This window comes from Mchenga conophoros, linkage group LG3 (assembly GCF_057382185.1).
Source record: "Mchenga conophoros isolate Kocher_MC1m ecotype Shallow Benthic linkage group LG3, M_conophoros_male_GT1.1, whole genome shotgun sequence".
Lineage (NCBI taxonomy): Eukaryota > Metazoa > Chordata > Actinopteri > Cichliformes > Cichlidae > Mchenga > Mchenga conophoros.
The window spans coordinates 5392440-5410582 of NC_140528.1; the positions used below are offsets into that span (position 1 = coordinate 5392440).

Here is an 18143-nt window from a genome sequence, read left to right on the forward strand (position 1 = left end):
ACATCTGTTCTGTTCACAGTCATCTCCATGCTGCTCTTTGTAGACCAGTGGATCGTCAGTGTGTCCAACATGGATCTGATGTTTGGCTCCATGATTTCAGTCTGATTGGCTCATTCATAAATATTCTGTTCCAGCTGCTGGAGGACAACATCATCACTTTTGTGAAGAACGAGCTGAAGAAGATCCAGAAGGTTCTGAGTCCAGATTACCCAGAATGCTTAGAGAGTCAGAGGAGCAGCAGCAGAGAGGCATTTGTGAAGATCACAGTGGACTTCCTGAGGAGAATGAAGCAGGAGGAGCTGGCTGACCGTCTGCAGAGCAGTAAGAGGATTTATCTAAAGATTTAAGCTGCTGGATAAATGAACATTTTCCAGAGATGGAAGATGGAGCAACATGTTTTAAAGATTAGTTCTTTTTGGAATTGAGTGTTTATTTTTCTTCTCATTCAGAGCTTCAAGCTCCAGTTTGTCACCGTAACCTTAAATCCACCCTGAAGAAGAAGTTCCAGTGTGTGTTTGAGGGCATCGCTAAAGCAGGAAACCCAACCCTCCTGAATCAGATCTACACAGAGCTCTACATCACAGAGGGAGGGACTGCAGAGGTCAATGATGAACATGAGGTCAGACAGATTGAAACAGCATCCAGGAAACCAGACAGACCAGAAACAACAATCAGACAAGAAGACATCTTTAAAGCCTCACCTGGAAGAGACGAACCAATCAGAACAGTGCTGACAAAGGGAGTGGCTGGCATTGGGAAAACAGTCTTAACACAGAAATACAGCCTGGACTGGGCTGAAGACAAAGCCAACCAGGACATCCAGTTCATATTTCCATTCACTTTCAGAGAGCTGAATGTGCTGAAAGAGGAAAAGTTCAGCTTGGTGGGACTTGTTCATCACTTCTTTACTGAAACCAAAGAAGCAGGAATCTGCAGCTTTGAAGACTTCCAGGTTGTGTTCATCTTTGATGGTCTGGATGAGTGTCGACTTCCTCTGGACTTCCACAAAACTACAATCCTAACTGACCCTAGAAAGTCCACCTCAGTGGATGTGCTGCTGATAAACCTCATCAGGGGGAAACTGCTTCCCTCTGCTCGCCTCTGGATAACCACACGACCTGCAGCAGCCAATCAGATCCCTCCTGACTGTGTTGGCATGGTGACAGAGGTCAGAGGGTTCACTGACCCACAGAAGGAGGAGTACTTCAGGAAGAGATTCAGAGATGAGGAGCAGGCCAGCAGGATCATCTCCCACATCAAGACATCACGAAGCCTCCACATCATGTGTCACATCCCAGTCTTCTGCTGGATCACTGCTACAGTTCTGGAGGATGTGCTGGAAACCAGAGGGGGAGGACAGCTGCCCAACACCCTGACTGAGATGTACATCCACTTCCTGGTGGTTCAGGCCAAAGTGAAGAAGGTCAAGTATGATGGAGGAGCTGAGACAGATCCACACTGGAGTCCAGAGAGCAGGAAGATGATGGAGTCTCTGGGAAAACTGGCTTTTGATCAGCTGCAGAAAGGAAACCTGATCTTCTATGAATCAGACCTGACAGAGTGTGGCATCGATATCAGAGCAGCCTCAGTGTACTCAGGAGTGTTCACACAGATCTTTAAAGAGGAGAGAGGACTGTACCAGGACAAGGTGTTCTGCTTCATCCATCTGAGTGTTCAGGAGTTTCTGGCTGCTCTTCATGTCCATCGGACCTTCATCAACTCTGGACTCAATCTGCTGGAACAACAACAAACAACCTCCTGGTGGTTTAAACCATCTCTCCACCACAGTGCTGTGGATAAGACCTTACAGAGTCCAAATGGACACCTGGACTTGTTCCTCCGCTTCCTCCTGGGTCTTTCACTGCAGACCAATCAGACTCTCCTACGAGGTCTGCTGACACAGACAGGAAGTAGCTCACAGACCAATAAGAAAACAGTCCGGTACATCAAGGAGAAGCTCAGCGAGAATCTGTCTGCAGAGAAAAGCATCAATCTGTTCCACTGTCTGAATGAACTGAATGATCGTTCTCTAGTGGAGGAGATCCAACAGTCCCTGAGATCAGGAAGTCTCTCCACAGATGAACTGTCTCCTGCTCAGTGGTCAGCTCTGGTCTTCATCTTACTGTCATCAGAAGAAGATCTGGATGTGTTTGACCTGAAGAAATACTCTGCTTCAGAGGAGGCTCTTCTGAGGCTGCTGCCAGTGGTCAAAGCCTCCAACAAAGCTCTGTGAGTATATTTGTACTCATGTCTTTACTTTTAACATCCAACTGTGTCAGTAATTTATTTCACCAGGCTTTCTGTCTCTGTATGAAATTGTATCCTAAAGTTTTGGGATTTCTCCAATACAACTGTGACCTCTTTGATGCCTCCAGAACTCGAGACGCTGGATTCACCATAAACTCTGATCATCACTGCTGCTGTTATGTTATCAGTCTTTGTTTAAACACTTAGGCTGCATGTGCCTGATGTTGTGATACTTTATATTCACATGCATGATCCTAGATACATTTCTACTGCAGGTCTATTTTAGTGACAAATGTTGGTGAAACACTTGCTTTTACATGCATGGTGGGTCCTGCATTAAAGAAAGCATTTGAATTACTCAGTGAATCCTGGCAGCCAGAGAAACATCCTTAGTTCCACTTTAAACTAAACTCTGCTTCGGTCTTCCACAGTGTGTTTGTTGTTTCTTTGTTGTTGTTGGCCTGCTCTCTCCTCTCACTCCAATCTGGTTGCAGCAGATGTTTGTCCCTCCCTGAACCTGCAGACTTGGGTGCAGCACCTCAGTTCATCTTCAGTCTGAAACCAGCTGTTGTAGCTATATCCCCTCAAGCACACCTTCCCTGGTCATCTCTGCTGTGGTTGCTATAAAATTTAATCTTGATTTAAAAAAAAAGAACAAAAAACCTCAAGTCAGACTTGATGCCATTTGTTGGCAGCATGGTGCCTGTTTGTCTTTGATGATAAACTGCAGCACAGTCTAAAGCAAACCTTCTGGCTTTATTGACTTTATGCATGTATATATTCTTCCTGTTCACCTTGGACACACAACAGCTCTCTGTTTGTTGTGATTGGATCTAGAACAGCCAACATATCCTAATCTAGATGATTTCTAAGGTGGTATCTGGGAGGAAAAGTTAAAATCAGCTTGGATGGCCTGTACTGTATGATGGCCTTGGTTGCACCACATTGATAGCCATGCAGGGTGGTTCACTCCTTGGGCAAGAAGACCGAGGAGTGAGCCACCCTTGGTCAAAGCTTGGTCATTCAAGCTCACTGTTTTCCCCTTGTTGGTTGATGATAGTATTTTTTTTTTGACTTATAGTCATCATTGTCTTCAAATTAACTCACACACTGCTGACTGCTGTAGCTTACCTGGCTGAGCAGGTGACCCATGCACTGAAGGTTAGAGTCATGACTCCAGGGCCTGGTTTGAGTCTGCCCAAGACCATTTCCTGTGTTATTCTCCTCACTTCTCCCTCCCTTCCTGTCTTCTTTGTCCTATGCAGTGAAGACAAAAGGCCTCAAGTTGTGAAAACTCTTCCCCTTCATCATCTTCCAAATCATCTCTCTCATCTAAAATCTCCAGTATTCTCTGAGTAGAGAATCTTTTCACAATCTTGAATGATAAGGATCCAAGTGGGTAAAGTTATTTATTTGTTGTGTTCCTATTTGCAGCTGGGATAGATTAAGAAAAACTATCGGCTGCCCAAATTACATCCAGTTTAGAAGAAAAACATTGAGTGAAGTATTTGTTTCATCATCCTTCACAACTCATCAACCAGGTGTCACAAACTGCAGCAGGACAGTACAAAGCATGTCATACTGGATGGCTGCAACAACCAGAGTTTTACCTACCTTTGGTATTTCGTGACAGCATGAGTGTAATATTTACTGAACAGAGTCATCTTCTGTAATCTTTTCAGATTCAGATTCAGAACACTGTATTTATTTTCAAGGGGCAATTAGGATACTGAGCTTTCCAACCGTACATACAATACACAAATACATCACATTGGGGAGACAGGTCAGGCTAGGTAGCTGGCCGGTCAGCCACTAGAGCAGGGACCTGGAACCGAACAGCAGAAAATGCACAACATCAGGAAAGATGAGGAGAAAAAAGAACTCCCCCCAGACTGAGCTCCAACAGGGAGATCAGTTTGAGAACAGACAAAAAAAATGACCTTAGCGCAGAGCACATGAAAACTCTTAATGCGCCATAGAAACACATGACAAGCAACAGGGATGGGTAAAAGGTGAGAGACAGCCGGTGTAGACAGCGCACCCGGGCCTGCAGCATTTGCGCTGGTCCGCTCGACCCACCGTCTGCACCGGGAGGGGATAAGCATGCTTAGGATGGGAAGGAAAGTCTAAACACCGTCTGTTATCAGGGTGAGATTTGTTATGTTCAGCTCCAGCCTTGAGACCACAACTGGCACCGGTATGTTAGCCGCATGAAATGATGGAGGCTTTCTTTGGTGCGAACAACTGCATGTCAATTTCACAGCTGATCTAACAGTCCGTCACTCGTCTCTCAATCTCCCGTTGGAGAGCCACGAGCTTCTCCGAAAGGTTATTGGTTTTGCGCTCAAAGAGCAAAGTCTGAGAACTCACGACCGCCATGAGCTTCTTCAAGATCTTATCCGTGCTGCGTTCAATGAGCCCATTTTGAGAAGTCACGACCCATCCCATTGTTTCAGCCACAGCGGGCAGCCTTGTGGGGGTTTGAACAGCTGATTCCGCTTTCTTTAATCTTCAATAAGCCAGGGCCAAGCCAGCTCAGATCAGCAAGAACCTTTTGCTGCTGTGAATGTCCGTGCTGCTATATTTCAGGATCAGGCTCTAAATGTACAAATGGATCTGAGAAGATTTCCAATCTTGTTTCTACTAGATTTACAGTTTGTTTTCATGTCTTCTGACTCAGAAGGTGGAGCAGGTGGAGCTTACAAGGAGTAAGTGCTGCTATAGAAGAAGAGTTGTGTTTTAATGAAGCTATTTAGTTAACCAATAATTGTATTGCATGCTGGCATTAAAAATGTTTCATTTGACTGATTTAATTGTTTGTTTGTTTGTTTTCTTCCAGACTGAGTGGCTGTAACCTCTCAGAGAGAAGCTGTGGTGCTCTGTCCTCAGTTCTCAACTCCCAGTCCTCTAGTCTGAAAGAGCTGGACCTGAGTAACAATGACCTGCAGGATTCAGGGGTGAAGCTTCTGTCTGCTGCACTGCAGAGTCCACATTGTACACTGGAAACTCTCAGGTCAGGATCCAAACATATCATTAAATGATATCATTGTTTAAACAACCAAGCTTTATAGAATTGGCAGGTGAACTTTTCTTTATCTTTGGATTGCTTAGGAGATTCTTAATTACTGTCTGAACATTTTTTTACAGTCACATATTTTGTTTTAATGGTCAAACAGAATTATTGTTCAGTTCAATGAGCAGGTAGCTGTGAGATTCATAATAATGAGGTATATTTGTATTAAAGATGACTAAACTTGAACAGTAGTTGTGAGTTACTTTGTTTACTCATGTGTGCTGATGTTGTGAGTAATTTAAAGCTGAAGTAAACTTGTAATGAGTTTAATAGAGTTTCTGAAGTAAGTGTACTTGGAGACATTTATGTGTTTACTAAAGTCCAGGAGCAGGAGGCTGTGTGTAGCATAGAGGAACCCAGACCTCAGCTTTGTCTCCTGGTTTCTGTTGCTGCTGTTAAGGTTTCCCCTCATCGTTCCTTCAACAGTCTCCTCACTGTAACAAATCAAAGTGTTACTGTATAGATTCACGTCTGAATGTTGCCATGTGCTATTAAAACTGAAAGCGATGTTTCATACACCCACGTGGTTCAGTCACACAGTAACTGATGGTAAATAATGTTTGTGTTGAGCACATCGTGCAGGTCAGCTGCTCCACACAGATCTCAGGTTTACATGCTGGAACAGTTTGTGATCATGAAGGATAAACCTCACTTCCTCTTTGTTTCATACAGATGTGACATGAACAATAACACATTCATGAAATTCTTTTAAGAACACAAACACTATTGTAGCTGGAGAATATATTTGAATGTAGGATAATGTAGGGGATCATAAACAACAGTAATAACTAACCACCTCCTCACCATTTGGGTTGGTAGCTGCATGTTGACGGACAAAGTGTGGACTTTATACCAGTTTTTAAGTTGTGTTGATCGACCACGTAAAACCAGAGTTATGATAAAATATCTGCAATGTTTGGTTTTCTTCCTGAATACTATCGTTTTTTATAACAACGATAGTATTCAGTATTTATTGCAACAAACTTTGTTGTTTGCAAAACTCAGTAACTTGTTTGAAGAAGTAACTATATAATTAATTGCCCAACATTGGTCATTATATCCTGTATTTTGCAGACAGAGTTACAGACTCTCTCCCAGACCACAGACTCATAATACAAGTCAGAGCTTTATAAAAATAGAAAAAATAAAGTTGTGTTTTAAAAATTGGAGTTCAAGTTATTTTTACTTCATATAGTGTTAACATGCTACAGGTCATGAACAAGGTTGTTTTTAATTTTCATTGTAAGTGGGCTAAAGCAGTTAATTAAAAGTAGTCTAACATAAATGTAAATGCTGTAATTTGATTACTTTAATAAACCATGTAACTTGGATGGATAAGATGCTGGCGTGACCACAGTGCACACGTCTGCTGTTGCTCACAGTGGTCCAAGGGACGCTCAGGGAGTTTTTGTGTTCACTCAGACACATGAAACATTAGAGGGAACATTGGCGGTGACTGGCAGGGAAAAGGGGAATGATAAGACTTACTGTAAATATAATTATGTATGTATTGAAAAAGGAACAACTAAAATGTTCCAGCTGAAAAAATGAAATCAGTTTCAGTTTATGAGCTCTGTTTGTTTTCTTTACAATTCCAACCTTTTATTTTGAAATGAGCTGCTCGTTCCTGTTTAGAGTTGATGAGCTGATGTGGGTGAGAGGACTCAGGCAGCCTGACAGAGTTGATGTCCAGGTCTTCCCTGCTTGTCCTGATATACATAAACATGAGTATCCTTGCAGGTCAGATCTCATCAGTCACACCTGTTAGTGCAGTTCTCCTCTAGATTGTAGTGTTTGTTAAACTAGGATGATTTTAGGAGCCTGGACCGCAGATCTAAGGGAAGATATGACTTGGAAAGACTAAACCAACCTATTAGAGGTGTTCGCACTAACATAGATAAATACTCAGATTTACACCTTTAGTGTCTCACAAAGGGTTGAAAAGTGAATGTGCACAGAGAGGTTGGTGGTGAGACGGGCACTTCCAGCACTGTAGATGTGTTCCAGCTCAGTGTTCGTGGAAATAATCTGGAGAGCAGGATTCCTTGATGAATGTCACATCTTCTTAAAGTTATAATCCACAGGGAAAACTGTGAAACCGTCGATCTGATATCTAGTCAACCAATCAGGTGTTTACATGCCCTTCAGGGCTTTCAGAGGGGGCAACAAAGAGGAGGTGAGGAAGATCCAGGTGTTACTAAAGGACAAGATTAGAGAGGCTAAGGACAATTACAGGAGGAAGCTGGAGTGGAAACTCCAGCAGAACAGCATGAGAGAGGTGTGGAGGGGCATGAAGACCATCACTGGATTCAGGCCAACCAACAGAAGGGGAGCTGAGGGAGGTGAGAATAGAGCCAATGAGTTGAATCTGTTTTTCAATAGATTCGACACCACAGTGTCTGCTCCCACCCCCACAACCTCACCTGTAGTCAGCCTGGAATCCAGAGCCACACCACTGTGCCAGCCTCTCTCTTCACATGGCGCTGTTGCCTCCTGTGAGATTCCTGACACCCCTCCCCCACCCATCACCTTCACTCAATACCAGGTTGAGATGCAAATGAGGAGACTTCACTCAGGCAAGTCTGCTGGACCAGACGGAGCGAGTCCCCTTGTCCTCAAGACCTGTGCCCCCCAGCTGTGTGGAGTCTTTCATAAACTGTTTATGCTGAGTCTGAGTCTGCAGAGGGTCCCGGTGATGTGGAAGACATCATGCCTCGTCCCTGTACCAAAGACGCCACGTCCCAGTGGCCCCCAGGATTACAGGCCCGTGGCACTGACCTCCCACATCATGAAGACCCTGGAAAGGCTCATCCTGGACCAGCTGCGACCCATAGTAAGACCACATCTGGATCCCCTTCAGTTCGCTTATCAGCCTCGTCTCGGAACAGAGGACGCCATCATCTACCTGCTCAATCGTGTCTACACCCATCTGGACCAGCCGGCGAGCACTGTGAGGGTCATGCTTTTTGACTTTTCCAGTGCTTTCAACACCATCAGGCCGACCCTCCTGGGTGATAAGTTAGCAGCGATGCTTCTCTGGTGTCCTGGATTGTTGATTACCTGACAGGAAGACCACAATATGTACGTCTCCCACAGTGTGTGTCTGACAAGGTGATCAGCAACACAGGGGCACCACAGGGGACTGTCCTCTCCCCCTTCCTCTTCACCCTCTACACCACAGACTTCAGCCACTGCACAGAGACCTGCCATCTTCAGAAGTTTTCTGATGACTCTGCGGTGGTTGGATGCATCAGCAGGGATGATGAGACAGAGTACCGGGCTGTGGTCGACTCCTTTGTCACGTGGTGTGAGCAGAATCATCTGCAGCTCAACGTGGCAAAGACCAAGGAACTGATCGTGGACTTCAGGAAGACCAGGAAACACTTCACCCCTGTTTCAATCCAGGGGGTCAGTGTTGACATTGTGGAGGACTATAAATACCTTGGAGTACACATTGACAATAAACTGGACTGGGATAAAAACACCACAGCACTTTACAGGAAGGGCCAGAGTCGTCTCTATTTTTTGAGGCGACTGAGGTCCTTCAACATCTGCCAGAAAATGCTGAGGATTTTCTATGAGTCTGTTGTGGCCAGTGCGATCCTCTATGCTGTTGCATGCTGGGGGAGCAGGCTGAGGGTCGCAGATGCCAACAGACTTAATAAACTGATCCGTAAGGCCAGCAATGTTGTGGGGATGGAGCTGGACTCCCTCAAGGTGGTGTCGGAGAGGCGGATGCTGTCCAAGATAAAGACAATGTTGGATAACACCTCCCACCCACTCCATGACATGCTGGTCAGTCACAGGAGCTCGTTCAGTGAGAGACTGAGATTACCGAAAAGCACCACTGAACGACACAGGAAATCATTCCTGCCTGTGGCCATCTCCCTGTACAACGCATCCACTTAACACACTGTTTGCTGCTACAACTACACATGTTTCTTTTCCAACTATTTATTTATGAGTGACTTATGTATGTATGTATGTATATATATGTATATATTGTACTATTCTTAGTTAGCGTATTGTCTGTCTTGTCTTAATGTTGGTTTAAAATGGAGCACTGTAACAAAAAATAATTTCCCCCAGGGATCAATAAAGTATTCTGATTCTGATTCTGATTCTGATTCACTGATCTCCAGCCCCACCTTATTATCAGTTTCTCTCTTTTACATCTGAATTACCTTCACTTCACATTTCAGTCAGTTCAGATTTCATTAGCACGTTCACTTTAGCATAATCCATTTTAATCCAAGCACCTTTCTCTTTAAACTCTGTTTGTCAGTCACAGTATATCCAGTACAATCCTCTTTTTCACTGCGTCACACACATGCAGAGATCAGAGTGTCCTGTGTGTGCTCTCATTCACTCACACTCACTCTCATATGGCTGAAGTCTGTTTGTACACAGGCTAATCTGGGACTCTCCACCATTTGACCCTAGAAATAAAGAAGCTTCTTGGATGAGAGGTGAAACGTCTTCAAAGAACTTAAAGAAGTCCAGATGCCTTTTTTTCTAAGCTCTTTAGATAACTGCGAACCTTCACAAACACCTCATCAGTGGGACTCTCGGAGCTACCAGCCCTTTGCTACAATCACAAAGCTCTTCATTGAAATCAATGATATCAAAGCTGGAATTATATGAGTCCAAGTCTTCTGCTGATTCAGCATCACATTCATCTTTGCTCCTTGTTCTGCATCCCCACCATGGACTTCATTCCTTTCCAAGCCAGCCTTGAGTGTCCTTTATTCAGCTCATCCTCTGCTTTACTTTTACACCTGATTTTAGCTGCTTTTCTTCTCTCCCTCATAACAAGACAGCTTCTTCTGCCTGAGAACATGTTGGAGTGATTTACTAATCCAGGGCTGATTTTTGGGGAAAATAGTTCCCATTTTCAAAGTAATCCCCATTTTTCCCAGAATGAAATGTAAGTAGAAATAAATGATCTAAGTGAGAACATGAGCCTTTAAAAAGGCTCTTCTGAGGCTGCTGCCAGTGGTCAAAGCCTCCAACAAAGCTCTGTAAGTACATATGTGATCATAGCTTTAGCTTTTAAATGTTTATTCTAGTTAACACAGATCAGGTGGAACAACTCAAATAAAATATCAAAACTATTAAGTGGTCATCGGTACTCAGTTTGTTCAATACTGAATACATTGGAGCACAAATTGTCCACGTTTCTGAAATATTTCTGGGTGTAACTGTCACCAAAGTGCAATTTAGACCTGGCCTGTGGTTGTTATCTAAGTGATAATCATCAATTCTACTAAAACAAATACAAAATAAAGAAATTTGACACATTCTGTTGATATCAAAAGCACACTGAACAATTCAGTGTTGTTTTACTGCTGTTCTCTCTTCACTTCTTCTCCTCTGATTCTCTCCACATGTTGCTCTGCATCAGTGCTCAGTTTCCTGACAAAACAAGATGAAATATTGCTAAATATAATAGTATCTCATTACACTTCAACATAAGTGTTTTATTTTTGTAATTGTTTATCTGTTATTTTTCAGACTGAGTCACTGTGACCTGTCAGAGAGAAACTGTGAAGCTCTGGCCTCAGGTCTCAGCTCTCAGACCTCTAATCTGAGACAGCTGGACCTGAGTAACATTAACCTGAAGGATTCAGGCGTGAAGCTTCTGTCTGAAGGACTGAAGAGTCCACACTGTACACTGGAAACTCTCAGGTGAGATCAAGCATTTTTCTTTCATCAACTGACAGAATTAGCAGATTAATAATAAGGCAGTCCTCTAATAAGAGGAGAAGTGGAGGTGCTTTGAAGGGCAACATACTCTTATGTTAACAAGACAGGAAGTAGTTCCTGGGAACTGCTTCCTTTGTTATTGTCTAAGTAGAAACATGATGGTGAAACAGTGATGAGTTTGCAGAGGTGGATCCACACAACACAACAATGCTGTTGCGAGCTGAAAGCAGACTTCTCACAGATTCTGAGGCTGCAGGTTTCATCACTGTCCAACCAAAATTCACTGAACCAGCAGTAAATGAACGTCCAAAACGACGCTTCATGTTTAAAAAACAGATGATCAGGGGGATTTGTGTTTACATCTTTTGTGTGATCTGTTCACCTGCTGTTTTAGCTGTTTGGTGGTTGTTGAGATGGTTTTGTGAACTTTTAGCTGAGATCCTGACGTTTCTGTAGATACCACACATGTCTAATTACTTTGTACAGCATGAATGGCCATAACGAGGTTTTTAACAGTAAGAAAAGTTGTAAAACTTGAGAAAATATAGTTAAAAGTCCAAAACCTTCTACGTCTGGTGGCTTGTGGTAAGGAGCAGATCAAACGAGTAAAGAATTACGTTATAATTATAAATGGCTTCAACAGCACATTCAGGTCTGTGAGACTCATTCAGACACTGAGCCGTGGCTCTGTGCTACATGCACATATTTCTGCATCTCTGCCATTCAGACACACTTTATATATAGTTTATTTTATGTAGTATTCAATACTGAACTGTACATTTAGTCTTTTTAAAGGCAGCAAGTTTTATTCAGTGTTTTCATAAAAGCCTTATTTTTATCCATTTACTGCTATTAGGAAGAACACGTGAGGTTTAAGACCTGGACCAGTTTGAAACCTTTTGTCCTCCACAGTGGAAAATGGGTGGAAATAAAAATGGGTCTCACTTTAGCCAGCTCCTAATTTTATCAGTTCTGCTCTCAGCGTCTCCTGTATATCTCCTGTATAAATGTTGCACTCAGCTTTGTGGTCTCCAATATCACTGAAATGCAGCCAGATGCTGCTCATTTTGCCTTTTCACTCTTTCCTGACACGCTTGCATTTCAGTACAGCTCCCATTTCTCTGTGTACTGATCTCTACCACTACCCTTGCTGTCTATGGGACATGTCTTCTTTCACATAATGGTATGATCCCAGTCTGTCTCTTAAAGTGTTTGGCCACATGGTTTGCTCATCAGAATAACATCTCAGCCGTGCTCACATTGATTATCAGCAAGCCTGAAAATTCATCAATATTTGACATATGAAATTATCTCAAGGGCTGGATTTGGCCCACGGGCCATATGTTTGACACCCCTGGTTTACACAGTTTGGTATTCAATGTACAACTGAGCTAGCTCTCAGCTAACTAGCAGACAAGCTAACTGCTGGGACTGCGTCTTTCTAACAAGAGCGTCAGACACTCAGACTGGTTTCCTTTGTGGATGATGATGTGTTCTCACACTGATCCTTCATGCTGATGCTGCCATCCACCCACTGCTCCTGGATTCCTCATCATCATCTCCATCAGCCCTCACAATACTCCACCTTCATCAGCTTCATGTTCAGCAGCCTGGATGGACAGTAATTCTTTCCATGGGTTATGGTGGGACATTGAGAGCTGAAGTCAAACAGCAGTGAGAATGAAAGACTGATTCATTTCTATTTAGTCTTGTGCTGTGCAGCTTTGTTCAGAGCATTAAGGCCCAGCAAAGATCACTGAGGTCATAGAGTCCTGATGAAACCTGTGTGCTTATAGAAACTGAGACCAGATGAACCAGAATAGAAGGACATTAAAATGAAGTGTCAGCTACACAAAGGCAAAGCTATTCAGTTGTTGCTGTGAGTTATTTAAATGGAGGATGGAGTCAGACTTTAAGCTGCTGGACTCAGTCACTATATCCTGTTGTCCTCATAGAACCTGGACACACAGACTCACCTGTGACACAGTGACACACAGTGTGGGCTACACACACATTAGAAAGTGGATCAGTCACACTTGTGCAATCATTTGTTGTGCTGGGAAACCATGAACACTTTGAATCACATTAATGGCTTTGTTACAGCAACATTCAATCATGAGTTCAAAAGTAGTGCATTGTGTACTTATTTTAATAGTACTGCAGTATGAGAAGTGCAACATTCAGTGTGCAGAAACAGATCAGGTGCTTTCTAACAGCAGTGTTCCCTTTAACACAGCAGCAGTTCAAATATTTCTGTCAGTCTGAGCTGAAACAGGAATCTAATCAAATATCAAATCAAAGTTCTTTGCCTCTGCCAGGACGTTAACATTTGATCTAGTTTTTTACAAAGTTCCCTCAGCGTCCAGAGCCACCAACATACCTTTGATCAACAGCAAGTGAACATTTATAAATGTGTGTTTGCAGAACAGGAAGCAGCAGAACTATTGTTCTGTTATCAGGCAGCAGCACAAACGCTCATCAGCTCATTTACTGTGCAGCACTTTGAGTGTGTGAAGTGTGTGTTTGTGCTGGATTTCCTTTGGAGAATCTCAGTCAGAAACCTGACAAAGAAAAACTCTTTCAACAGTCCAGGTTGAGTTGACAACATGAACTGCATTTATCTTCCTCTGACTGACATGTTCTTCCTCCTCTGCACCGAGCCAGCTGCTAAGACTCACAAGCTCATTGACATTTTCTGATGATAAAGAAACTCTCTTCTTCTGCACAATATGAGCAGCAACAGAGAAGAAGCTTTCACAGGTACAGATGTTGCAGCTGTGGCCAAGTACATGTGCTGCATGTTGGAGCAGCACTCTGATGGACAGGCCTCTGTACTGATGGTGGGCTCTGCTCTGTATCCACCACACTGTTCTCAGCTGAGTCTTCCTCCTGTTCACAATCACACTCTGATCAAGCATGTTCATGTTGTAACGCCGTGGCTTTCGTAGTCTCTCCTTTTTCTACAGCTCATGTGTTCTTCTTGTGGTGCTGTGTCTTGAGGCTCATACATGCCGTCATTTGTTGATCCTAAGAACGTTCCTCAGACCGACTTCTTCAACAACAGATAACTTTAGTTGTATCAACACTGCCTCCTGGAACAGTTTAAAATGAACATGTCAAAGATCTGTACCTGTCTCCATGTTTCTGTCCCCGCCCCTTTCTTTCTGTCCTGGGTCATGTGAGCGCTGCAGTAGTATTAGGCCCACCCTCAATGCTCCCATTGGCTGAGACGCATAATGACGCCCATTTCAAGCCAGCACTGATCAACATCCCTCCTGTGACCCATGGCTGTTATATTCAGAGCCAGTGAGCACTTTCACAATAATCATGATTTTAAAAACTGTGATTAAAATAATTGCTGACGTTAATCAATTAATGAGTTAACGAGATTATAACAGGTTAAGTTGCCCTAATAATTAGACTTTGATGACAAACTGATGTGATCTCCATGTTTCCTTTGTTGGACTGTGGGCGAGTGTCAGAACTGAATGTACTGAGTAACATGTAGAGTTTAAACATGTGTCAGTTCCAGTTTTAGAGCTCTAAAGTGCAGCTATCATGTTAGGAATATGTTAGGAATAGACAGGAACACTGAGCACACTGAGGTCAAATCTTTATTTTACCACTCGCTGCATTCTTGATGTTCATGAATTCAGCAGCTTCATGATTGTCTGCAGCATTAATCTCATATTTCCATTAAAAGTGTTGAATTTGACTGTTTGATGTTCTTTATGATCTCTGGCACCAGTTCATCTGTAGGCTGAGCTCAGTCCATCCATTTAGTGAAATGATGTTTAAAGGTCTCCTTGTTCTGTGAGCGTGCACAGATCCTGAAGCAGAAAGCCTGGGTTAACAGAGAAATGATCATCACTGTGATGATGCTCATCATCTCTGACTGGGATTTGAGGTTTTGTCAAAGCAGCAAAGAAAGCCTGGCTATGTTGGACTGGGTGTGGCAGCAGCTCCCAGTTTGAGTTCAGGAGACAGACACCCTCTCTACTTTGAAGATCAGCTTCAAACTTTCCTTTTTGATAAAGCTTATAGTTCGAGCTGGATCAGGTGACCCTGAACCATCCCTTAGTTATGCTGCTATAGGCTCAGGCTGTTGGTGGACTTCCCATGATGCTCTGCTTTCTTCTCCCCTCTTTTCACTCCTGATGCTTTTATATGTCACTACTGCATGTCCTTAACTTTTGTCTCTCTGTTTTGTTCTTGTCTCTCTGAGCTCATCTCTTCCCTTTCCCCTCACCCTGCAACCAGTCATGGTAGATGCTCCTCCTGGAGCCTGTTTTCACTGGGAGGATCTTTGTGTCAAAGGGAGTTCTTCTTCCCACTATCACCAAGTGCTGCTCACAGTGGAGGCGGTTACCTTACACTGTTAAACAGCTTCAGATGACTGTTGTTGTCTGTTGGGTATTGTCACTTATAAATAAAGTTACATTGAATGGATGTAAATGGATAGATGTTATTGTGACAAAGAGAAAACAACTGTTGACAGATAGATTGTTGTTTTGTGTGTCTGCAGTCTGTCAGGCTGTCTGATCACAGAGGAAGGCTGTACTTCTCTGGCCTTAGCTCTGAGCTCCAACCCCTCCCATCTGAGAGAGCTGGACCTGAGCTACAATCATCCAGGTCCCTCAGGAATGAAGCTGCTCTCGGCTGGACTGAAGGATCCAGGCTGGAGACTGGACACTCTCAGGTATGGAGAGAAAATCTGATAGAGGAGGAAGAGCTGGAAACATTTCCTGTGTCTTTCACTCACTTCCTGTTTGTTTCCTGCAGATGACACATGAACAATCACACATGCAGGAATATTTTCAGGGACAGACACACTAGTCTAGCTGGATAGTTCATGGATATTTATGTAGGGGTCTCCAAGGAGTCTGTTTGCAGGAACATTTAGGTCACAGGTGTACCTGATATAGATACCAGTGTACCTAATAAAGTGTCAGCTAACATTTGGAAATGGAAGCTTAAATAATGACAAACTGTACATTCACAGCTGAATTCACAATAAATTTGTTCTCAAGTGCACATTTTTCTGTTATTGTTCTCAAACAACAGAATGAGAATGAAATATTGATTCTAACAGGGCCCATAAACAGCATTAGCTTAGCAGCATTAGCTTATCAGAGTTTCTATCATGGTCACAGAAATCTTTAGCAGAGAAAAGTGGCCTACTTAGCAATAACTGCTCAAGTTGTATAAAGAAAGGGAAAACAGTATTAGCATTAGCTGCTAATGGCAGCTTACTTAGCATAAACTCTTCACATCTTTATAATGCAAGGGAAAGGAGTCACTCATGGAAGCCTATTTAGCATTAACGTCTCACATCATTATAAAACAAGAGAAAAGGGTATTAGCATAAGCTACTAATGCTTATTCACCTCAAATTAGCTTTAGCCAGAGGTGTGGACTCGAGTCACATGACTTGGACTCGAGTCAGACTCGAGTCATTAATTTTATGACTTTAGACTTGACTTGAAAAAATGTTCTAAGACTTGTGACTTGACTTGGACTTTTACACCAATGACTTGGGACTTGAATTGGACTTGAACCGGTTTACTTGAAAAGACTTGATATTTTACCCCAAATATAAAATTTAACATGCATATTATATAGAGATTGAAAATGTGACGTCATTCACGGGTAGAACCGCAAAGGATTCTGGGAACTCGTGGCAAGCGGTACTAGCGCACGCAGGCTTTCAATTAAAATCAGTCACACAGCGATAAAAAGAAACACAAAAATGTCAAGAAGCCGTTGTATTATTAACTGCAATAGCCGGTCGCATGACAGCCACGGGAAGCCGACGGGTAAAGAGATCGGTTGTTATCGGATTACGTCGTTGAAGAGAAATTGTTCGAGCCATGTTTCCGAAGTAACAAAGACGCGACTGGATTGCAGCCATTCAAAGACCAAATATAACGTCCCAGAACACTCCAGCTCACAGGTTAGTCTGCTCCAAGCATTTACACGAAGGTCAGTGTTTTTTAGTAGTTAATACGTCATTTTCATAACATAATTGGTGATATAGGTTACAAGCAAGTCTGGCGCTGAACAGAAATTGTCGCGCTATGCTTCTTTGTTTATTGTGCATAAATAGTAAATTATCCTGACACAATATTGTGTTTCGCTTCTGTTATTATGGTAGACTGATAAAAACACATACTTTTATTCACAGGATAAAACAGGTTTTTGTATCACTAATTGCCCAGTACGATTACAGCATACAGTATTATTGTCACTGCTACATTTCTGTGATGGGTACCAGAAATTATTTCCACTACTAATTAATTACCGTTGAGCTCAAAGGTTATATTAATAAACTGTTAAGGAATGTGTATTTATGACGACAATTTGTGAGACTGGTAAACTTATGATACGTACGATGGTCTTTCGTTCTACACGGTGCATTTCAAGGTCCTGTACCCATCCGTCGGTAAACTGTACCTGGGCTTGTTGCAGTGACCTGAAGTTACTAAACTTCATGAGTGTATGCACTCACTCCAAGAACCGTATAATTATAAATATGCATATAAATTGTGGGGATGAATAGAAAAGTATTTGACCAGCATAATATAATCTGCAGTATGATCATTGCTTTAACATTGTAACAGATAGCTTTAAGATGGCCTTAAGATGTTTATGCATACAAGTTATTATATTAATTTTGTATTCCAGGTGCAGTTATAACTATTTTATACATATTGCATATCTGTGCTTATTTGAGTTGATGTTCAGGTTCTTTAAAGGTCTTAAGCCTCACTGACGTGACTGTTCAGGTGATACATGCTGAGGGAAAACTAGAACATAGAAGGAATTGCAATACATGCTTACAAAACACTTATATCAGGTCATTTTATATTAAGGTTTTAGTAGAGGTTCTTGGTTAAAACATTTATTTAGTAGAAGACATACACATAGTCTCAGTGAGCCTCTGTCCTGGTGAAAGGCCAGAAGTGCAACAGGTGAATTGAGAAAGAGCATTTGAGGACGAGACACAGACAGTAGGAGGTGAAGAGGTGACACAAAGAGCATGTGAGGTCAACACATATTAGTTAGACTTATTTAGAGGAGAGATTAAGTTATGTCTCGACAAGAAAGAGGAACAATT

General features: G+C 42.6%; 1 protein-coding gene across 1 annotated transcript in view; it reads left to right on the plus strand.

Annotated features, from left to right (window-relative positions):
* Nucleotides 1-269: 269 nt before the first annotated feature.
* LOC146577069 (protein NLRC3-like) overlaps nt 270-18143 on the plus strand; it is a 65770-nt gene continuing 47896 nt past the window's right edge. Inside the window, exons 1-5 of the mRNA XM_085268149.1 lie at nt 270-321; nt 450-2229; nt 5087-5260; nt 10835-11008; nt 15552-15725. Of these exons, the coding sequence (XP_085124275.1) occupies nt 285-321; nt 450-2229; nt 5087-5260; nt 10835-11008; nt 15552-15725 (2339 nt within the window). The 5' untranslated portion in view covers nt 270-284. The remainder of the gene's footprint in view (nt 322-449; nt 2230-5086; nt 5261-10834; nt 11009-15551; nt 15726-18143) is intronic.